This window comes from Protomyctophum parallelum (genome assembly GCF_964188405.1).
Source record: "Protomyctophum parallelum genome assembly, chromosome: 4".
In the NCBI taxonomy this organism is placed as follows: Eukaryota; Metazoa; Chordata; class Actinopteri; order Myctophiformes; family Myctophidae; genus Protomyctophum; species Protomyctophum parallelum.
In genome coordinates, this window is record NC_139700.1 from 28035201 (window position 1) to 28060353 (window position 25153).

General features: G+C 41.5%; 1 protein-coding gene across 5 annotated transcripts in view; it reads left to right on the forward strand.

Annotated features, from left to right (window-relative positions):
• The first annotated feature begins 133 nt into the window (after positions 1-133).
• kif21a (kinesin family member 21A) overlaps positions 134-25153 on the forward strand; it is a 79435-nt gene continuing 54415 nt past the window's right edge. For all 5 annotated transcript variants that reach the window (XM_083762648.1, XM_083762650.1, XM_083762649.1 and 2 more), the window contains exon 1: positions 134-528. In XM_083762648.1, coding sequence (XP_083618774.1) covers positions 485-528 — 44 coding nt within the window. In that variant the 5' untranslated portion in view covers positions 134-484. The remainder of the gene's footprint in view (positions 529-25153) is intronic.

Genomic DNA, 25153 nt, shown 5'->3' on the forward strand with positions numbered 1-25153 from the left:
GCTACATTTTTGATCATGTGTGGAAAGAATGACGTCAGCTCGCAAGGCGTGGTTTGATGACGCATTGCGGATCGAGCGAGCTGCGAGGGAGAGAGAGAGAGAGACTCGTGCATTTGTCCCTGTGTAGTGTACTGATGCCGTCTAGTGCCGTGTGAACGTGTAGAAGCAGCAGGGGGGGAATGAATGCACGCAACAAAACGCGGGGACAACATGAGGGCGCACATTGCCTCTTCTGTTAACCGGTTGTTATGGTGATTATTATAGCTTCTACTGCTATTATTAATAGATATGGCGATGTTGAAGTCGAGGTGAGGCGCTGCTCGGCTCCGCTGAACCTTCAACTCGCTAGCCAGCTTGTGTGCGCGCGCTATAGTTTTTTTTGAGATTCCAATGAAAATATTTTAACAACGCCACATTTCGGATTCTTTTCGGCTTCCATTCCTCTCACGAAGAAAACAACAAATCCGTTATTTGTGGAGGAGCCATGACAACGGGCCAGGATGAGAGCACTGTTCGAGTGGCTCTGAGGTAAGCGACTCTTGACTGCACCTTGCATGCAAGTTTAGTACAAATGCTGCAAAAAAGCATATCTTGTTTTGAGTGCTGCGATATGTTAATTGATATTATAATCATGTTAATTGCACCTGTCACTGGTGTGCTTGATCGAATCGGTCATGACATGCAGCATGTGTTGATGATGGCCAGCAGTAGCCTTGGATCAAGATCAAGACTATATAATTATACGGTCTATGCATTTCATCGTTTTTATCATTTTGACATCTACGATACGAAAGTCAGACTCGATAAAATATGATAGTATTGACCCAAGGCTAGCCTATAGGCCAGCAGATAGAGACGAGTCCCATGATCTCCCATCATGTTTTGAGCTGTAGCACACTATTGACCCATTTCCAGTCAGCCGGCAATAATGAGGATATTTTGACATTCTGTGAGCCTCCATGTCCATGACGCTGTTTGTCTTGAGGTAGCCTACTACTTGCGGTCTTTTTTACGGTGCTTTTTTATTTGTCATGACACAGCATTGCATACAGTAGGCCTACAGCCCCCCGTGGCGATGCAAGGTGCATAGGCGGCGGCGCATAGGAGCCGATTTCCTGCCAGCCCGTGTTGACATAAAGACGGATGGATGATATCATCTTTTGTAACGGCTGAAGAAAAAGGTCTACGATTAATGCGTCGCGATGCATGCAACGCGTTGATCGTTTAATTGTAGCTCAGTTCTTTTTTGGGGGGGAAGTGACACCGTCAACTACGGCGGGTTATAGGAGGGTTTGGGAGTTTGTCAGAGGGAGGGAGGAGGGTTGTACAGTAGCCAGTCCTCAAGGCCTCCTCACCGGGGACATAGCGTTTTACTCTCCTCCCGTGTGGGCAGCAGCCAGCCAGCCATCCGTCCATCAATCCATCCACCCCCTCAAAGACTCGACTGTTTGTTGAGCGACGGTTAATCGATGAAAGAAAGTCCTTCATAGACAGCTAACTGTCAAGGAAAGCAACCGTTCAGAGCTTTGTTGCACTGTGCTAAATGTAGTGCTTTGTGTTTTCAAACGAGACTGGCTGAGCTACTCAGTCGGTTACTTTACTTAGTAATGTTGATTGAGGCTGTTTTTTTTTTACCTGATTGAGACCAACACCCATTTGTGATTTTGAGGTGCCCACACCATATCTATGGTGCCCACTGCCCACAATGTTTAGTTTGTTTTGTCAACAAACTAACCAAACTCAGGTCCATCATCAGTTCAATACTGTAGGCCTACATGTGTGTTATCGATGTGCCACTGTGTTGAATGAAATGGACCGCTCCCTGGTGATGTGGCACAGTAACAGGCAAGATGCAGGGCAAGACAGCTGGCATCTGTTTGTCTCTTTCTGTCATGTTCCTCTGTCACCCTTTCTGTCTCTCTAGTCTCTACATGCTGTCTTTTGACCGCCTCTCTTGTTTTATGCAAAATGTGGGCATGCACATCAGGATTTACTTGAAGCACTCACATTTTGCATCTATTGAAAAAGATAATTGATCTTTATAATGTTGCAGGGTTTTGAATTCCCATTGTGTGGGTTTGGGTGTGTATAGCTCTAATGACCTCACATGTTTCCAGTGCTTACTGTCAAGTGCATTTTTATATGTACACACCCTTCTATATGTGTATTTTGGAGCCAGTCTGATTTGACATTTGAATATACAGACATTTCACTGACACGCTTATAACTGTGTGTGTGTGTGTGTGTGTGTGTGTGTGTGTGTGTGTGTGTGTGTGTGTGTGTGTGTGTGTGTGTGTGTGTGACGTGTGTGTGTGTGTGTGGCATGTGCTTGTGTACTGCTAAAGGACACACTGGTAAACCTAATGGACTATATTTCCGATCACTAGTTAAAGTAGACAACCATCTCCTGTCCTGTCCTTTACCTGGTTGAACTTGCTCAGGGACACAGGCCATGGCTGCGGGGCGAACCAGGGACCTTCTGATCCCCAGAAGGCAACTCTGTCCATTCAGTTATGGCCACCCTTGAATGTTGGCTATCATGTGCTCAAGGTAGTCATTTACAATGATAGGTTCATTGCTGAGGTTGTCACATACAGTAACTACTTAAACCCATATGCACTTAGTTGACTGCATAGGCTCCCCCAGGGTTAGTGGGAAAATATTTTACAAGTTACACAAGTTCACAACAATTTGTCTATTAAAAAATGAAAATTCAAAGATTAAAAAAACGATAATTTTCAAAACAAAAGCAAAACAGGAGGGCTTAAGGGCTTATTCTGGAGCAAGGCATTGAATCCCTAGCAAACTTCAGATGGAGACTGGCAAGGTTTCCCTAGAGGAAGGGAATCCATAAGTAAGCCTTGCCGAGCCATGAGCCCCATATTATAATAGGGCAGGAGGCAGGAGCCTATCTCCTGTTTCCTTAGCGTGTGGCAACTTGATGTACAAGTACACCCCCTGGACATGATGTACAAGTACACCCCCTGGACATGATGTACAAGTACACCCTCTGGACATGACACTATTATGACGCAGGGACTTACCCAAATCCAACTCTTGATGTCAACAATAACATCAATGGTTGAGCTGCCTGGGAGGCACTTGTTCCCATTTGTCAGAGTCTTTGGTATGACCCGGCCAGAGCCATAGAGTTAGGCAGAGTTTCGCAAACTCCGTTCACTTCATGGGGCTAGTCCAATGGCGGCTCTTCTACATAGACTTATATTGAGCATGGGGATAACTGGAAGTCTACGGAATGCATTGGAGTCTATGGGCTCGTGCAAGTACATGAACCACGTGGCTGGGCTGTTATTTGCCCCCTCAATATCGCAACTCTTCTATTAGATGGCTCTGGACCTGGCCAGGGATCGAACCCTGACCTCCCAGTCCCAGGGCGGACACTCTAACCACAAGGCCACAGAGCTTTAAGGTTTAAAAAGATTCAGTCTGATGGAAACGGTGCTCTTCATGTTGCACAATGACAACATAAAACACTAAACGAGGAAATGGGACATTTAAATAACAGTGCAATTCACCTAAATGCCCCTGTTTATCTCAGATAAGTTTAGTCCCAAGGTTTAGAATACATGCTTTTATTATGGTCAAGTCAAATTGGTTTGAGCATCTCGGAGAGCGGTCTCAGAACTGTGAAGAGACTAAATAGGCATTGTGGAGGAGGCAAAGCTAGAATTACAACCAAAGCACCACCGAGACACAAGATTACAGAGAAACCACTCAGGAGTCAGACAGTCAACGAGCTGTTGCATCCTCTATCCAGCGCTGTGAGCAAGCAGTGCTGCAGTGTAAACAAGCATGATGCTGCGTCACAGTTGTTCCAGTGTGACTATACTGACGGGGTGAACAACAGAATCAATGGTGCTGATGAAATGACCTCTGATGAATGAATACGAAGAGATATAGAACAGACGTTAATGGTAGCTTGAGGTTCAGCTGTCCATTTGAAGTGTACGGCAGCATAACCCATCCCAGCAATCGTCAGTTTTGTTGTAAGAATCAACTGTGTAGTGAGAGCAGGTACCCTGGGTAGTCTGTTTGTGCTGTTAGTGTCTGTGGGTCCGTGGCTGACTCCTGACCCAGGCTGCTTGGTTCGGCGGAGCTGAACAAAGCAGAGGTTCTGGGGAGGCTTTAGTCTCTGTCAGACCTTTTGTGTTTGACCACTGCTGCCATGGGTGACAGGCACACATCTGAGCTCCTCCTCTCATCCATATTAAGTATGTATTTCATTCCGAATCAGTGAGCAGTCTGAGCACTGTTTGGTATCGAATGTTAAATGTATAAGCCTTTGGCAAAGGCTCTTGACAACATGATCAAAGTGCAATTAATAATGTTGAATTTTCTAGTTTGATTTGTCAAAATTACTATTAACCAGTAGGCCTAGTATAGAGTGTCCAGACAATAGATGTGACAAATAGTCCTGTAGTGTGTTTCTAGCATATATATAATTATATATACAGTACTACAAATGTCCGGAATGGTTTGCCTTACTCCAAAGCCCTTAATATTCCCCCATAAACCAACTTGGGCCGGTGGGCCTAGTATAGAGACCTGGGGGACTCTGTTGGTTCAACTAAGTACAGTATAGGTTTAACTTGGTGGTTAAGTGATGTAGTGATTCATTTTTCCATTAGCATTTTTATGCATTTCAACTGTACAGAAACATCAGTAAGCAGGAAGAACACGCCACCTGCTTTGAAACAACTTGGAAGTGGCCAACGTGTAGCCTACAGCCTGCAGGTTTTAATTTGAAGCTAAACGATCATGTCATGTCACTGGTAATTGCAAAATTACTTCCAGCGAGTTGTAGAAAATCACAGGATGTGACACGCCTTCTATATTTGATCCACATGGCTGTCGTCACCTAGAATGTCAAGCAGAAGTGGTGGCATACAGTACAAACTCAGTGATGTAAATAGGTTTTCTATGTAATGAGTCCCGGGATGCAGGGATGGTCTTTTAGATGAGTCCCAGGGACATTTTATGAGTCCCATTTCAACGACGTTAGGAGTCATATTTTGCCATTTTTACAAATTGCAGCATTTAACTCCCATTTCATTTTATATCATTATAATGTGGTTATATTCATGTAGAAAACAGAAGAAGAAATGATTATTATAACTAAAGCTAGCAAAATAAACTAGAATAAAAACATTGCAGTAGTGCATCGCGTGGATGCAGAGGTCCTTGTTTTATTGCGTCCCTTAAGTATAAACTGCGTTTTGGGATGCAACATGCACCCTACAGTATTTTAATCTCTGCAAACTGTCAGCCTTGTTGTTGGCATTATAGAACAAGAGAGAGCAGACAAGTACTCCTAGTAGTTGGTAGTGTATATATTCACAAACCATAATACTCCACTTGTTGCTTGGATGCTTAAAGCTTGTCTGCCATCACCCTGAACATCAATTATACCTGCCTGAAATAATAACCTTAGCAGGCTGGTTCAACCAGAACTGTTACAGAACCACCCTTCCCTTCAGTGTTGACCTAACCCTCAATAACAAACAATGGTGGTACATTGCACTAAGCAAATAAAACGTCCCTCCAAAAACTACAATATATTGTATATTGTATGCATGCTGTGATGTGCAAGGCGCAGTCTGTGCAGCTTGCTGATTGCACATTATGTAAACATAAACTATGTTTATGCCAGGGCTAGCCGGGCTAATGCACACCCAGGGAGCAAAATGTCCAGAGTGTTGTGTACCTTTTGACAGAGTTTGGAAGAACAGGTCGACTTGTGTTGAACTAAGCTGGGGGAAGGTTAAAGGGATTGCTCAATCCCAAGGCAAAAACCTCAAGCTCCTTAACCCAAACGTATTACACACAACAACACTGCGACTCAAGGTTGTATAATAGAGAAATTTGTATATATAATATATTAAAGGTAAATAATCAAAGAACAGTGGCATAACAACCTCAACAGTAAATCTCACTGCTGTCTGGCAGAAACCTTTTATCTCGTATTGTATGATTTGCAAATGAATACCCTAGCCTCCCATTGAAGTAGCAAAAATTGCTGTACGAGCTTGTAGATCGGCTATTTTAGATTTTCAGTCAATATTGAACCAATGTATAGTATTAACAAGAGCTTGAGACTAAATTACTATTTGTATCCATTTGGAACACAGATTCCCTTTTCCATTTCCTTGAAAAGTATCACTTTTGGACATTTCCACTCGACAGTGATGATATTGTTCAGTGCCGTCATCACCTCACACCTAGCCTTCACCTCGGACACAGCCCATCCTCCTGTGTTTCAGATACGCTAGCCTGGTGTCCACCTATGCTTTCTATGGCATAGGGATAGGCATATGCCATAGATGCTGCGCGACATGAGACTAATTAATTAGAGCGACAGAGATTGATTGAAATATTTATTAACAGTTTGCAGAATTACAGTACATTTCAAGCACAAACTCAATACAAAGACTGTTAACTGTGAGTGGACGACCCAATTAAGCATTACACTTGTTTACAACAGGGTCCACCTTGTTCAATTCATCAAAACATTTAGAGACGTACAAATAGACACTTCTATATAGTTAAAGAACAGAACAGGAATTCATCATAAAGGAAGCAAAAAGGGAAAATAAACATATACAGTGAGGGGAAAAGGGGGGGGGGGGTGGGGGTGGGGAGATTCAGATTTTACAGGGGCCAGTTTCGAATTGGAGTGTGTGTGTGTGTGCGTCAATTTATCAAAGGTGCAGACGATTAGAAATCAGCAGAGAGTGATCTATTTTTTGAGTGGTGCAACCACTCCAAGGAACAGCTTTGTTCGTGTTCACCTATGTATGTGACGTATGTGTGAGCATCATATAATGAGTACCAGTAGGGGCGCTGTTGCCTGCTAATGAGAGAGAGAGAGAGAGAGAGAGAGAGAGAGGGAGAGAGAGAGAGAGAGAGAGAGAGAGGGAGAGGGAGAGAGGGAGAGAGGGAGAGAGGGAGAGAGAGAGAGGGGAGTTGCACCACTCCGTTCACACGGGTGTGATTTTTTCTTTTGCCTATTGCTTCCAACTATTCAGCCCATTGTGGAGCTTGGGCGGCTCTGAACATGTCAACACAATGCAGAGGGAGTGGGTGGAACTGCCACATCCAATTAGAACTGAGAGCACTCAGCGCACACACAGTGATCATTTTCAACTCTCTGGTTAAACATACTCATTGGAAGGTTAACGGGTACCGTCGCCCATAATCCTTCTCACACTTGTTTTTTTCCCCCGCCAACTCATGCCGACCGCTTGGTGCAGTTGGTTCTTCTATTCAGAAGGTTCTTCTATTCAGAAGAACCAACCAGTTTAGGAATAAGGTTAGGTTTTGGCTCCAATTTACTGAGGTTAAGGTTAGGAATACAGGCTAGGTTTAACCATTTAAGCATCATTTACTTAGTTTACTTTAGGAATACCAGGCTGAGCAGTTCTGCCGGTGTACGCCCGGCATGAGTTGGTAAAACACAGATGGTTGTCATTTTACAAAATAATGTCTTAATTATTCATATAATGGGCAGTAAAACAAAAAAAATCTTTCAATTCACACACTGTCTCTCTGTCCTCCTCAGGAGTACCAATGAATCTATCCGTTTCTTTTTTTTTTTTTTTATATTTTCTTTTTTGCGGCTTACGCCTTTTATTGATTTTTGAAGGGACAGACAGTAGGCTGACAGGAAACGGGAGAGAGATGGGGGGATGACATGCAGTAAAGGCCGTGTCGGGTCCGGGAGTCGAACCCGCGGCACACTGCGACTGGATTACCAGTCCGGTGCCCAGACCGTTACGCTACGGCCTGGGCCAATCTACCCGTTTCTAAAGCTAATTAAATGGTAAGGTCCCAGAATGCAGCTGTGCACAAAAAGATCTTGGATACATTTTGTGTAACATAAGGTTCAGGGCCATAATTATTTTTAATAAGACGATATGTTCTTAGTTTTGGTTTGTACCATACATCAACAGCCCAACTCTCCTTATACCCAAGGAACATATAGTTCTGTATTTCATGAATATTACAGGCAGCATAGTCTATTTAAATGAATGATGAGTGGTCATGTAATTGATGAAGAAGTGTCACTATTCTGGGGTCGAACATTCAGAGAAGAATTATACGAAGATAATTATTTTTTGCAACTTAAGCATGACTCAATGTAACTGTATCACTACCGAGGCAGATCTACAAGGACTTTGCCTTGAGCGCTAAATAGAAGGATTGTTTGGAACTTAACCAATATCACCTTTGAATAGACTTGGCTCATAGCTGATTAGACTTGAATAGCTCACAACATAACTGACCTTACTTGGCGTTGTGATGGGTAATTGGCATTGACACTACTACCAGTACCTTGGTATCATCGGTTTTTCCTACCCGATGTCGCACCAGTGAGATTCAAACACTGCCTTATTTACTACAGCAAACAACCTTTACAATTGTTTTAGTTTCCTTATGTTCAAGATTCATAACCGTCCAGACGGCCCCCAGCCCCTCCCACCCCTCACTGGTGCGAAATCGGGTAGGAAAAACGGGGACACAGGGTGGAGTGGTGTAAAATGGCAGTGGAAATCGCTGTCGGGCTTAACACAGTTATTTACACCATGTTGTTAATTGGGTTCAATAAACTCAAGCAAAAATTCAGCATTTATGTTTATCAAATGGTCAGAAATAAGAGGAAAATGCATAGATTTACGCTCAAATCAGCTAACGGACTCATTGCTTTTACTGTTGTCATGCATAGTCACTCAGTCCCCAAAGGGCCATTCTGCACCAGGACAAAACCTGAATGGTAAAGGCCTTTGTCAATAGAACTCTGTAATGCAGTCGTCTAAAAGAGTGGGGCGTGGTTCTCAAGAGCTTTCGCTCTTTAGTAGCCACACTTTTCTTCCTAGACCTAGACTGATGAGTGTTGTGTTCCAAGACACCGCTAAGCATAGCCTACACTTAGACTGAAGTCGTCACCGAAATAGACGCAGAGCGACCACAGCGTCACTTAAAGTCCTCAGTTATCTATATATCATGACCTCTGTGTGAGGAGTCAGCACATTTCTGACAGACGCATCCACACCAACGCAGAAACCATGCGTCCCCCCCACTTGCCACCACGTGTAGACATGTTTATGGCATGGAATGGAGATTATGTCTCCTACTGTTGTGGGATGGTGTGTTTACAGTTTACAATTCGATCTGATATATGTGGCTTTACTGGACCTCCCGTAAGGCCTGTGTGTGTGTACCCGTGTTTTAGAAAAAGAATAATGGATAGTGGTAGCCTGGTAGGCAGTGGTTTCCCAAGCTTTCTGGTGTTTGTTTATTTCATTTACTAATGCCAAAAAACAACAAATTGCATGCTTATATTAAAGCTCTATAGCTTACACAAATTAGCAAAAATGGCCAATCTAGAAGCTCATGTTGGTGTTCGGATGATGCATTGTGATATGCTCTAACCGCACGGGCACAGAAAGCAAGCAAGCTGACACAGGATAAATCGGTTGTAATTGCATAGTACAGTACTACAGTACAGTTACTACAGCAACTCGCTTTCAATCCACGCGCATGAAAGCAAGTCGCTTGTTCTGTTCTTGTCTTTGTCTTTACATGCTGGACAGCACTTCCCCCTCTCTTAATTGTTTTCTCCGTCTCTTATGTTCCTGCTCCCTCTATAACCTTTTTATTTCAGTACCGTACAATGTTCTTTATCTGTACAATCTTGCTTTTCCTCAAGATACCGATCAACTGGCCTGCTATGGGCCCTGCTGCGTGGACAAGGTTTGCACCTCATCTTATGTGGAGTGGAGACCATACTACAAATAGGCTATGGATGTAACTTAACTTCCACCGTCGTCAAACTGCCAAGAACAGCATCAGAAATAGATCTCAGACGGTCACAAATAGCGCGGTTTGCTTGTTTTAGTGAGCTGTCACCTTGTTATTTATTGCTCCAGTCTATATCTGCAAATGACTATTAAACGATGTGTTTCCAAATACAGTAAGGAAGCATGCTGCCGCGAACTAAGGGTAGCTTATTATTATTCAGTGCTTTTTAGTTTTCACACCGCCAGGCAGGCTAGAATGTCTGACCCTGTGTCTCTTGACTAAAATATAGGCTACGTATAGACTGTGTAGTAAGCAGTGTATGCAAATTAATCCCAGTCCACCTGCTGCTATCATGCCCGCAGCTGTCTAATCTGCATATCCATGAAGTGTGAGCAGTTTGTGTATTTGCATCAGGTGTGAGGAAGGATCCACCAGACAGTGTTATTAACCTCGCTCTGCCAACCAAGTAATGAATGATACATTTGGGCCTTAGCTAGAGAGAGAGACAACTGCATCAACACTGCGGCAGGTACCCGGCCAATAAACTGTGAAATTGTTTAGGTTCAGCAAAGCCCACAAGCACCTGCATTAATCATGTCACTGTTACACAATGATCACTGGCAAAAGATAGCAGTGCAGTTCTAGGGCTGAGAAGAGAAGAGTACTGCCGAAGCAGACAACCCGCAATACTCCAGGTTAGAGAAAAAAATCTTATAGGTGCAAGGCTCGATGATACATGAGAGAATAAAGAATGGTGCATTTATATAGACAGTTATCATTGCAGTGAACGGTGGCGGATCTGGAGTATAAATTCAGCAATCAGATGGAGGTGATGGCGCCGCGGCAGGCGAGTTAAGTCGTAATCGAGGCAAAAGTGATCACGATATTGATTTGTCATATCTCCAAGCCCTTTTAGAGTTTACATTAAATCTTCCCAACTAAACAGAGACACAAATGTTTAACCATAGACATGCGTTAACTTTGTCATGACCTAGGCTCTTCTGGCACATTATAACCAGCTGTGGAAGAAGTAGACAACTTTCTTTACTTAGTACTTACAGTAAGTAAAAGTAGCAATATTTCAATATAGAAATACTGTAACTTACAAGTGAAAGGCCTGCTGTATTGTGACATTCTACTTTAGTAAAAGTGCAATAATAGCTGCATATATCCTAACCTTATCTCCCGACCCATTATCTCTGTTATCTTGTTTCCTTGAAAGCTGTTGGCCAGCCATGTTTTCAGGGCTGGCCTTAGTGTCACTCCCTCCCTGGGCCACTGGCCCGTTGTTGACACAGACAGAGATGGTACCCTGTGTCAACAGGACATGACTGAGTGCTGGTGGAAGAGGGCAAAAACACCATCCATGTGCATGCTTTGTAGTTGTCAGTCACCACGACTGATTTCAGTCATTTTCACGAGTTTAAAGAGTATACGAGTGGATCAGAGTAGCCTTAGAATGTTCTGTTGCTTAAATTGTAAACTGTCTTTCATAAAAACCTTGGATGTTTCATAAGAGCAAAGGTTAAAGGGCCACTTCACCCCTTTTGCAACCAGATCTAATTTTAATGATGTTTAGGACACAAGAAACATTTTCCTGGGGTTTTTGTGTGTAAGATGTTTTTATTATTTTTATATATATTTTAGTATTTCAAAGTGCCAGTGATGTGACTGATGTCATATACACTGGTCTCACTTCCTTTCTGGACTACATGTTGCCTCAACTAAGACAGCCCTCCCCCTCTCCACAAGGAGGAGCAGTGCACCAAACTGACCAAAGCATTATGGTCATTGTAGGAATTCAGCAATCAAACACACAGACATGAAGTCTGTGTTTTCTTTCTGGCCATAGGGTGCAAATTTCAAATTGTGCTACTGTTATCTACTACAAATACTATTAACATTGAGTGACTGCAGTTTCTTCCAGCGTTGAAATGTCCCTTTAAGGCCTCATCTTCTTTAACTGGGTGGCCGTATGTAGAAAAGCATGAACATACTGGGTTTAGAATGTTTAGAATAAACGTAATTCTACGTATTGTGTTGATTGTATAGGAAACAAAGCACTAGTGTGGCTGACTCCTTTCATGCTGTTTAACACATGCATGCATTAAAATGAATGCATGCCTCTGATTTGATACATTTGCTACTCTTATTTCTTCCGTTTCGCCATTTGTACTCTACACATGTTGTTACGTGCTTTGTGGACCAAACTCTGTGTGGAGATTGTGTAGACAGAGTAGCAGACTACATTTAGGGGCGCAAATGGCAAACAAAGGTTGTACCGAAATCTGCAGGGCTTTATGCTTTGTCTGTTTGTTTTTACTTTTTTTATTCAGTACAATTATGTCATTTGGCATGATGACCAAGAAGCATTTTGAGTTGTTTTAGGAATGATCTCTGCCGTGTCATTACATTGGATAGCACCCTGCACTTTACAGTTGAGTATCCGGCCTGCACGTTAGGCAAGTTAAAATCGTGTCATTTTAGCCTTTTTCAGCCAGGGAGCTGTAGGAAATACTGTAAACATTGTGCATTGCCAGATGTTTTTTCTGCATACCGTCAAGTGAGGCTATAGTAGTAGTAGTAGTAGTACGTCTCTGCATGTGTAGGTGTGTGAATGTGTGTTTGTCGTGTCAGCAATATGGATATGCGACGAGGGAAGGGTCTTGTTTCTGTCTCCTCTCTATGTTGACAGCTAGAGAATAGATCATCCCTTCCTGACTCTTCCTGTCCTCCCCTCCCCTCCAACCAACACGTTTTTATTACTACACTTCAGAGGACATCAATATTTTAGGACGGCATTGACATTGTTACTTGCACAAGCAGAGCGCGCAAGTAATAATTTCGCCCAGTCTCTTTCGCCGTGACAGCCAACCCGCCATTTGATGTTTATGCAAAAAAACATCAAATCTGTGCCTGTTTTGCTGGGACCAGATTACACAAATGACCATATTTCTTACGTCATCATTGAGAGCTAGTCATACGTATACTATATACATAATCAGTAAAAATAAAATAGCAAATTGTGCCTGATCTGCTGGGACCAGAGTACGTGGTGTGTATATGTATGACTAGCTCATTTGGTCATTTGTGTAATCTGGTCCCAGCAAAACAGGCACAGATTTGATGTTTTTTTGCATAATCATAAAATGGCGGGTTGGCTGTCACGGTTTTTGGCGCAAAGTAACCACAGTATACCGCTAATCAACTTACAACTACATACTCTATATAGTATATGTATATGTATACGTATGTCTTACGTCATCATTTAGAGCTACTCATACGTATACTATATACATAACCAGTAAAAATAAAACAGCTAATTGTGCCTGATCTGCTGGGACCAGAAGGATAAGAGATCTATATATACTTGACTTTAATCCTAAAAAGATCAAAGTGGATAAGAATGTAGAGAGAGAAATGATACGATTACGACAATCACCTCTAGAAAATCCAAATATACGGAAGATAATTCAATTACCAATAAAACATTCATTAAAAATTGGATTGTTGAACGTCAGAGGTTATCTAACACATTTAGAAGATATAAACTCAGATTCCCAACTCGAAATGTTGGATCTAATAGCTTTTACTGAAACACACTTAAAGAAAAATAATAACATTACTTTTAAATTAAAACACGAATTACAATACAATCAGGAATGACAGAGAATATGATATAGGTGGGGGAGTTATGTTTGCTATAAAAGAAGATATTTCCATTGAAATAATTCAAAATGAAATCAGGATATTAGAAAGAGTAGAACACGTATGTATACATGTAAAAGATAAAGATCTATATATCATTCTTATGTACAGATCAACTAAAACAGACCTTTCAAAATTAAACACATTTCTCGAAAACATGGTAAAGTATCTATCATCTCCGACTTCTGCAATTATGATAATAGGAGATTTCAATGAAGACCATTATACTGAGAAAGATAGAAGTTTAAAGACCTTCATGTCAAGATTAGGCTTTAAACAATTAAATACAAATCCAACTACAGATTACGGAAGTATTTTAGATCATGTATATTTTAACAAATGTGAAAGTATTATTACAGAAATTGAAGTTAGAGACACATATTACTCTGATCATGATTTAGTATTAATATCTCTATAATCCAAGATGAAATACATTTAAAACAATTGACAATTTACAATAAATAATACAATAATTATACTGTATAATATATTTTAATTCAGTTTATATACCTTTTTTTCATCACATATCAATGATTTATTTTTCTTTAAACAACTAAAAAGGGATCCAGAATATAACTACATTGATAAAAGTGTATTTCTTATATAGATAGAAACTTGAACCATACTTAATAATACTAGGTGATTATGCATAAAGTTGGTAGGTAGGTAGGTAGCAAATAGTTACATCTAATAATTATACATTTCAAACGTTCCTTCAAAGAGATACTGAGATTTGACAGTTTACAGCGGTCGAAAGTACTTGCGCGCTCTGCTTGCGCACTAGTTGGCCATTCATGGCCTACTAGTGTGCAACAAGCAAGTATGCACTCGACAGAGTGCAGTTCTAGTTACATATATTTTTCTCAGATGAGCAATTATTCTGTGTCTGACATCACTGTATAACTAAGTATAAAATAAGGAAAACTCTAACCCTAAACCTAACCTCTAAATGTCTAACCTAACCCCACCCTGAATCTCTTCTTAAATGTAATCCTAACTCTAAAAATCATATTTAACATAAAAAACACACTTGTGCGAAGTGAGGGCCGCCCTTATCATCATATATCAGCCAATCAAATCATCACATTCCGTGCTACAAACACAAACACGTTCTTAAACACACCTACACACAAAGCTGTGCATATGAGAGCCCCTAAAAAAAAGTCCTCTCAAATTCTACTATACTTGTGGGGACATTTTGTCCCCACACACACACACACACACACACACACACACACACACACACACACACACACCTCTTATAATGATGGGGGCGGTCTGCTTGATGACCTCCTGACCCCACAGGAAGCAGTAAAGCCATTATCAACGTGCCACAGAGGGTACACAGCCTTGTTTGTTTTGGAAGGGTGTGTGTGTGCGACTGTGCGTGCGTGCGTGTGTATCAGATCTCAGATCAGCTTCACTTCTGGACATAGCACACTGCACAGCAGCCATTGATGATGATTTGCAATAATGCCCAGACAAGAAGAGGTGTTTTTTGTGTTGCAGGAAAAGAATCACACCCGTGTGAACTGAGTGGTGCAACTCCCCTCCCCCCCCCCCCCCCTCTCTCCTCTCTCTCTCTCTCTCTCTCTCTCTCTCTCTCTCTCTCATAACAGGCAACAGTGCAGCACTAATACTATCTCTCTCTCTGGCACAACAGCGCCCCTACTGGTACCCTATAGTCATATACTGGTGCTCATGGCCACATAGGTGCATACACACGGACATTGATGTTCCTTGGAGTGGTTGCACCACTCAAAAATACACCCAGCAGGCCAGCACTATCTGTGCAACCAAATGCAAACAGTACTACTATACTGTACACAATTTAGACAACATTTTGTGTCCAGGACAGGAATGCTGTGGTTGGATTGAACTGGACATCTAGACCAGTGGTTCCCAAACTTTCTCATGTCAAGGACCCCCAAATTGACACTAAATTGCCTGCTGACCCCCATTTGAAAATATATGCCAGGGACCCCAATAAGAGAAGATTTGTATGGCTCTATAGCAGTGATTTTCAACCTGTTTAATTTCAAGGACCCCCAGTTTGACATGCATTAATCTACGGACCCCCCATTGAATAACATTTCTATCTCTGAGACCCCCAATTTATTTGGTAAAATCAATGCTAATTTAACTCTGAGCATACAAATTCCATTCCATTTGTACACTCTGAGTTACAGACCCAAAGGGTCCATTTGGTTCCAAATTATCATTTAGCTGGGTCCCCCCTGGAACTCCCTCAAGTACCCCTGGGGGTCCCCGGACCCCACTTTGGGAACCACTGATCCAGACAGTTAATGTAATCGTACCAAAGCGAGGCCACCCGGCTACTGACTTGCTTTATCTTTATTTGTAGTCAGGGCAACATTACGGCCTCACAGGTTGCCAGACATGTTCCATATCCAAGGTCTGGCTTCAATTTCAGGCTGTTAAGTCCAATAATAAGATGTCAGATAAGGGTTAGGTGGGGCTGATGCATGCAGGCATGTGGTTTCTCTTCCTTCCTAGAGGTTGTTAAAATGTCAACAAAACATGTGAGCACTAGGGCATTAACATAATAATCGAATAGTCGACTAGTCGACTAGCAAAACACTATTCGACACTGTTAATTGACATCCGATTATTCGCTAATATTATTTTTAATATTATTTATGATTATGATTTTATTTTCTACAGCAGACATGCAGGCATGCAGCTGTGAGCTCGGTTGTTTTGTTGGTAGTTCGCCAACTTCAGTACTAATCCATTCCTGGCTGATTGTTTTCATATCAGCCTACTGTACGTGGGTTTTGCCGTCACCCTCACTCGTGTAGGTGCGGCGGCGGATCGGCGGTGGCACTAGCAGCATTCAAGACAGTTTTTCTTTGGGAAAAGCATAATGCGATATGCCTCATAGGCTCATACGCTCAATGGGGACAACTACAGTGTGTAAATACTTTTACTATTGGTGAGTTTATTACTGTAGTTTGTTCAACAAGTTAGATTGGAGACGTGTCGTCGTGTCGTCCGGTACAGTAAAGTATAGCAGGAGTTTCTCCTCACTCTGCCCAATATTATCCAGTTTGGTGACAGTCAAACTACAGTAGCTCTTGCCGTGATGCTTATCCAACAAAAAAACAACCCGCTATGCCGCACGATCATAGTTATAATAGTCGCTATGAAGTCAAGTAGTTGATCATCTTCATAGCCTGGCAGCCTGCTAGCTAGCTAACCTAGTATGTAATCATAACCTCCTCCTAGCTTGTAGCTCCTTCTAAAAACCAAAGGAACTGTGGTTGTAACTTGTTGTTGAACATTTAGGGTTGTATGAAAAACATTGCATGGTTCATTCCTCCTCCTCCTCCCCGCTCCAGTCTCCACTCCAAACATTGTGAACAACGTAACATGCTATGCTGCTCCGTAGAACGGTCTTGCGCATCAAAAATAGCAGATCTACAAGCTCACAAAGCGTCCATCCGTGAGTCATTGTGGACTTGCAACTTTGACTTGAAACAGCTGAGCTAATTTCGGCCAATCAGAGCGGCATTCAGCGTAATCTAGTAAGAGAGTGGTGACACTCGCGTTGACTATAGTTCCAATGTTTGGAACTATAGCCCATAGGTGTCGCCACTCTCTTAGTACTATTCCACTCGGCCTGCATTCACCGGCTCTGTTTTGCTTCACTCGCTGGCTGTTTCAGAACACGATGTTTTAATGCTTCATTGGATGGAATAAATATCATATTTTACCGCCGACTAATCGACTATAAATCGATTTTGATGGTATTCGAGTCGACTATCAAAAATCACGTTTGGTTAATGCCCTAGTGAGCACCCACATGCAAGTTTTGTTGACTCGGTCTATGGCAACTGAGCAAATGGCGTGCAGGAGGATGCTATACGCACACCAGTCTTAATAGTGGTGCCAGTGTGAAGCAGAAACATCTAAAAAGATAAGTCTTAATAAGAAAAGAAAATAGGTATACCTGAAGAAGGCAGTTGCATCTGCCGAAAGTTGGTTTCTTACTCTGCGTCCTAATAAATAATCAGCACTTTGGCTATCGGTGTGTGCCGCCACTCTTTTGTCTTTTTAAGACTTATCTTTTAAACTGAGCAAACGGCAACAGACATCCATGAAATATCAAAGGCGAAGTAATAGGTTGTATGGCCTCTTGATATCAGACACACCCATCTCATTTTTAGCACTTTCCCTTGTGTGCTTTTCAGGAACTGTCATTTGGGAGTCTGCTAATAATACTGTAGTATTTCATCCCAAGATCCGGCTCACCCTAATACCATGTTTGTCTTTGGAAACTTGTTGTTTTTCATGCTCTGTTTTATCCCTTTTTTGTGGAACTAAAAGAGACAGTACGGGGTTTAGGTACTTGTTTTTATTTACTAGCACAGGTTAAAACTTTGGCCTTCAATGCCTCCAATACTCCCTAAAATGCTGATATTTGGGAGTATGCAAGTCTATACAGGATCCGATATTTTTATGTTTGGTTTTTAAGTTGATGTTGTATGTGTATTATTGTTTATTATACTGTACTGCACTATTGTGGCTGCATTTTTTACAGTTTATTAAATAAATAGCTATGTAGATTTATGCACTGGTATCAGATCAGTATTGTATTGCTATTATTAACACATACCACGCGTTATAGTATAATTGACAAAATACCGTGACTGCCGGGATTACCTTTGGAGCATACGCCACAAAGTATTTGCGCCTTTGATCCATGAAAATCCGCTTGAAAAGTCCCATGATTTGTTATTGAGCCGACACATAAGCCACTTTTTCGATCCGGGTCACAGACAAAGAGCAAAGCGAGCCAATATTGTCCCTACCCCCTCGTTCAGTGTCCCAGAAGCCCTTGCAAGCTGGTGGTTGGTTGATTTCCGTACAGTCATCATAACGCGTCCGCCTCGTTACAATGGTCGCGACAAAAAAATATTTTTATAATAACCATTTAACAACGGCGAATTAAACAAATATCGGGTTTAGCATATTATGCATGGAAGACAATGGAACTAGAAAAATCTGAAGGAGTAATATTAGAAAATGTGTTTTACATATGTTGGCCTCCTGGTGGCGCTATAAAGAGCAGATGTGAAAAATTCCAGGCAAAGGTTTTCCCTTGGCCTCTAGGTAGTTGACATACAAAGTTATCCACAGATCCGTGCAGTTAGAGGTAAAACACTTTTCGGCCAGTTATAGCGCCACCATGAGGCTGAGTTGAAAATGTTCATGTGGCATTTCTTCCTCTGCCTAGTGGGAATGTGCGTGCACAATTTAACGGAAATCACACAATGTGTTCATGATTTGCAGCATTTTGTTTGACACTGAGCACTCCTGCGAACTTTGGAAGCCAATCTTAGCCAATCAGGATGTAGTCTGAGAAACCGAAAGACTTGTTTCGTTGAATGGCTCTAGAGAGACTGTGTACCAATTTGCGTGATGTTTGGACAAAATCTGTAGGTGTACTGTCCAAAACCTTGTTTTGCACAAAGTGGCATCCTGGTGGCGCTATAACAGGCCGTTCTGGAAATTTGGCATCGACCGGGTTAATGGTGCCAGAGATTAGCTGTTCACAGACGGACGGACGGACACACACGGACGGACGGACGGACGGACGGATGGACAGAGTGCAAAACATACTCTCTCCCCATGCCTTCGGCCTGGTGGAGACAATAAATGTCGTGCGGCTTATGCGTTAAAAACAAAATACCCTTAATTGATTTACTATAGATGGAAAACACATTGAGATCAAGATCTCTCTTTTTCAGGGTAGCAGTAGTACAAATTTGCAACGTAACATACAGAACATAAAACATAACCTGTGACCTAAAACCCTATTCCTGCAAGTTCAAGTTTGAAGTATCAGTATTGTTATCGGAAGGACAAAATGGCATCAGCCCATCTCTAATCCTAGGTCTTCAATAGAACTCCTGAGTTATCGCTATATAATAACCAAGAAGTAATAAGCTGTCTACCTTTTCCTTTGTGTACTTGTAGAGTTGAGTGCATACTGCATATGTGGACCTGCTAATAACAGTATTTCTGCTGGGCTCTAATCCATCATTATGACACTTTCTTGTGTAGAAACCAGTCCAATTAATTCCTATCCCTTTTTGTTTCTTTGCACAGGAAGATTTCAGGCTGCACGAGCAGAGGTTTTGGCTTTGGTTTTCTGACACTGTTAGTGTCTCCCTGGAGAGGGACATGCTTTTACCTGTTCGACTAGGATTACACTGAGCCTTCCCATTAGTTTTTTTCCTTCTTTATTCTTTTCGTTGCCAAAACAGCATTTGTTGATATTGGAACGTTTGAGATGAGGAGACAGATTGGGTACGTTAGACCCTATGTGTACATGGGGATTGGGGGACCCCGCCCCCCTTTGATTGTCATCATGTACCTACTGTATACTTAGTCGTACAGGGACCCCCATACAAACGATATTTTTTCTTTCAAAAATATTCAAAATGTTTAACCCTACTGTATCAGGTATTTGAAAATAGCTGTTCCGGAAAAGTTTTAAAGTGGTTGTGTTTTTTTTTTATGCTATATTAACTAATTTAGCTGGGGACCCACTGGAAACCCCTCGAGGACACCTGGGGACCCCACTTTGAGAACCAGACGCTAGACAGTGTGGTGAACTCTTACAAAGCTGGAAAGGTACAGCTTTTTTGGACAAATCTTCAAAGGTCACAAAGGAAACAATGAAGTGAATGGATACATTTCCATCCTGAACCTAGTTTGGGAAAAAGTCACTATACTGTATATTATATCATCATCAAATGCAGTTTATTACATCACTGGTGATCACATTCTGCTCTGACAAATGTTTTCCTCCCAAAAACAATGCCTAGAACAGGACCCAGTGTCTCGGAATACATGTTTCCAAAATGACTCGTGTTGACGTTAGGAGTGGTCGAGGTAAAAGAGACAAAGAAAGACTGTGAGTTGTGTTTTCTCTGGGACATGGACCACTCCAAAGGAAGAGGGCGCTTTTATGTCATGGCGCTGCGTAGAAACGGCATACATATTGTTTATCTCTTACTGATTTGACTGTTGCATGACTTGCACTGCTAGAGATACAGTATGTTCCACTATCATTATGTCCTGATGAAGACCAGCTGTGTGGTCAAAACATGTAGACATCCTTTTTTCCCCTCAATAACTGATTTTAAATTGATTTGTTCTATCCTGCTACAATTGGTATGAGTGCCTGGAACCTGAAACCTGTTTTCTTTTCCCCATCATTCCAAGAGCACCAGGTATTATTTTAAAATACTTTGTCCTCTTGATCGCCTGGTTGGTTGTTCTACTGCTATAGGGATAAAGAACATTCCTCCACCAACACACTTTGTCTTGTGATGTTGCTTGCCGAAAATGAGAACATTTGTAATTATGCATACCATATCGTCTATCAGGTGGAAACCTTATACGGTATTTCCAAAAGTCCTAAAGTATCAACATTAGCAGATCTACAAGGCAGCTCAAATAGTGTCGCTTCATGCCGCATTTTGAGCTTGTGGATCTGCTCTTTTGATACTTTTGTGTGATGCTGTAGTATGATTAAGTAGGGAATTAATTATTTACGACAAAAAGACTAATAATTGTGGAGATAAGAGGTTTCCGCCAGACAGCAGCGATACACAAGAACTAAATAATTTAACTTTGAACGTGTCTGGAGTCTCTGGACCATTATGTGCCCATTTCTACACTTACTACATTTTAAAATGTAGGGTGTCCAACTGTCCATATTCTGAATCCCCCAAAAACGAGGACACTCGCCCCGGCATGAAGTTTATTCAAAGGTGTTTCATACAGTAAGCCTTGGGTTTAAAACAAGAACATGGCCAATATCCGTAATAAGACATTTGCCTGATGTAGAAGGGCCAGGGTTATAAAGACACAAAGAATATTCTGACTTCATAAACTTATTATTGTACTCAACACACTTAAAAATTGCTAACCTTGACTTGGCATGGTTAACATTCCTCAATGTGGCTCAGCGGCAGAGTTGGGTGTAACGAGTAACGGAAAATCTCGTTACTGTAACGACACTACTTTGGTCGGTAACGAGTAATATAACAACACTACTCCTCCAAATTTGATAATCACACTAGAGTTACTGGTCACTGCAGCGCCTCGTTACTTGCGTCATGTGGCTGCTTTCAGCAGTGTTGCTTTGTAGAATAATGCACACAACGGAGATGAGTTGAACATGAACACTAATGGTGCACTGGCAACGCAATACGCAGTACGGACTAGAACATGTCAAACCGGTGTCCGATCATCAGCAGCACAGCATTTTTCGTTACTGTCTTGGACTCGTAGGTTTTAGACCCACCTGTCCTCCTCCCAACTCAACCTCTGGCCGGACACATCATTGTCAGTTTTTTTGTGATATAGCCTACAGTGCTTGTGTCATAACTGTCATTTACGTCGTCTCGGTATTAAAATCTCCGCAGCACTTTTCCGCTGCACAGCAAGCTCCCAGTCTCCCACTGTCCCAGAGACAGAGCAGGCGTTGCCATGTCCGCTTATTATAAGCGACTTTGGGCTTGTTTTATAATAGCCCAGTCTGACTTCTTTTGGGCTTGTTTTCATAGACATGGCTGCTTGTTTCTCTTCTAAAACCTGGCAACACTGCCAGTGGGAGGGTCTGTTTGTTTGTTGTAGAACGTGTGCTCTCACAATCACTAGTTAGTTAATGCAGAGATAAATAAACCAAATATGCCGAAATGAAAAACTACATTTAATGAGCAATGGAGCAGGGGAATCCACATTATAAAGAAAGGGATCCTAAAGCACTGTGAACATATAGGCTACTGATTTATCTGTCTCATTATTTAATTTGAATATGTATTGGGAAAGTTAATATTTGCCTAGAACCACGTGGTACAGTGGTTTTCAACCATTTTCATATCAAGGTCCAGTATGTATTCTGCATTTTAGCCATGGACCACCATTTGATGAGATTTGGCTTGTATTTAGAATTTGGTGACATTTAGATTTAAGTTATTGGCGGACTGAGAATAGATTGGTAGGTAGAAGCACATGGATTATGATGCAGAGTACTAATTAGCTAATTAGCTAATGATATTACATAGTTTGTTGTGCGTCACTCACAACAGTGAATTGTCCACTTCATGGAGTCAGTGGGTACCAGTCTGTCTCTTAATGTGGTTCGCAGAAAGCCTCGTCAAACTGATATCCTGCTGCCGGGAATCCGGGATCACATTATTTTTGCGTTAATTCCCTCTTCCATTACCAGTCCCCATGGCAACCGCCTTTCATCATGTCTTCGGAAAGTCATAGCGGACTGTCCTCCGTCATAAAGAGAGACCCATTTATTTGTACTAAAGAACATTGTGAACATCCTCCATGCACTGCGTGCGCGCGTGCGTGCGTGCAAGAGACCACAATCTTGTAATTAGCTTTTTGCACGGCTTTGACTTTTAGAGATCGGCTGGGCCAAGGGTAACACACACACACACACACACACACATACATACACAGGCACGCGTGCAGAGTACAATTTGTATATATCGTTGGCTGTCAGGCAGAAACTGCTTATCTCCATGTTTTAAATGCCCTACTTGCTCTACAGTGTCGCACACAAATATCAATAGTATCAGATCTACCAGCTCGAGCTTGTACATCTGCTACTTTTGATGTTTTTGTCATTTTTAACTATTTTGGACACCCGGAAGAGATAATATTCTTTTACAGATGGGCTTGCATAGATATTTTACTGTCTGACTACTGTTACAGTAGGTTACTGAGGAGTTGGGAGCCCCACAACGTACACTCACCACTAGCTCTGGTCCATAGCTCTAATGCTTTGCATTTAGAGCTATGTTACTGATGACTTCCGGGGCTCGTGTAAATACAGACCAGACTCTCGTCTTTAGCGTAAATAAAAATAACGTTTTTGCTTCTCACCAATATAAAGGCGGGTTGTGTCATTAGAAAGCCTACTTTCCTTAGTGGAAGCACTCTGAGCCCCCCACCACATGTATAAAAGGTACTTTTTGGCCAAAAAGGGATTGTTTTTCCACCGAAAAAAATAATACTTTTAGTTACTCCACTGCGCCCTCTACCGATATTGCCCAGGGAAAACCCACGTACGTAGAGAATATTTTTGGTTCCATTTGTACTCTCTCTGAGTTATACTGTAGTATCGGATCATGCGTGTGATGAATGTCGGTGTCTACCTCCTCAACACTTTGGAACCGTAGGTCGTAAAATCAAAATGTCACTCTCCCTGGATACCGTGGGTCATAACGCATCTCCCCATATAGGCCACGCCCATTTGCGTCGGGATAGATTTCCCTCCATTTACACATTTCTTCAAAGCACACTTTTGGCTCTTCCACCTACAGCTTTTGTGCAAATCTCACAAAAATTGGTACACATGATCTCTGGACGTATCCGATTAAAACACCACTTGCAGAATATTCATAGTCCATTATCGTTCTGCTGTAATCCGCTGCCAAAGTTAGTGGGAGGGGCCTGTTTTACAAAAATATGGCACAAATCACAAACTGAATGTCCCATCCACCCCAAATGTTATTCACATGTCGAGGGTGGTTGAATCAACGGAGAGCCCAAAGCAATTCCATTTTCATCAATAGGGGGTGCTGCAAATGCGGAATTAAAATTTTTTTATTGCAAAAACATGCTTTTTGGGCATAAATCTGCTATGTTTGCCATAGCATAGCCTACATGTGCTATAGCGAGACAGGACAATTCCCACCCACCCAATCAGTAATGTGATCTATTACATTATTATTAATTATTCAAAAGAAATTTGTAAGAATAGCTACCTCGTCTCACTATTTGGCTCCATCTGCTCCTTTGTTTAAGGATCTAAATGTACTGTCTATCTATGACATTAACATAGTACAATCCTGTTCTTTCATATATAAATGCACTTACCTTCCAAATATGCTCCCTACAACTTTCAAAGAATATTTTAAGACCAACTCTCAAGTTCACGATTACAATACTAGACAATCCGACAATATTCATCGTCCCTTCAGCCGTACCACTCTTAGCCAGTTCTCCATAAAAGTCAGAGGTTCTTTACTACTTTGGAATTCACACATACTTATTGCCAACTCTGCATCTTCACTCTGTAACTTTAAACATAGATTGAGGGCCAGCCTCTTGAAGTTACCCTCTCCAATTGACACACACGCACACACGCACGCACACACGCACACACACACTTCACAAGTGTAAATAATGTATTTCTTGTTGTTTTTGTTTTTGTTATTTTACATACCTATGTTTGATTACTTTGTCTTACTATTTGTATATTATGTTATATTGTATTATATTATATTATATTATATTATATTATATTATGTTATATTATATTATATTATATTATATTATATATTTAATATTGTTAAATTGTATATTAACTTTGGTGAGAACCTCATATAAGCCCTCCCTGGGTTTCTTTTCTCACCTGCACACACCTCACATTTCTATTGATGTTACCTTTTTGTACTGTTTTTTATTGTGCAAATAAACTAAACTAAACTAAACTACATCGCATTACCCACACTGTACATATTTTGGTGTTCATATATTCTGAACAGGTAAGGTATAGTACATA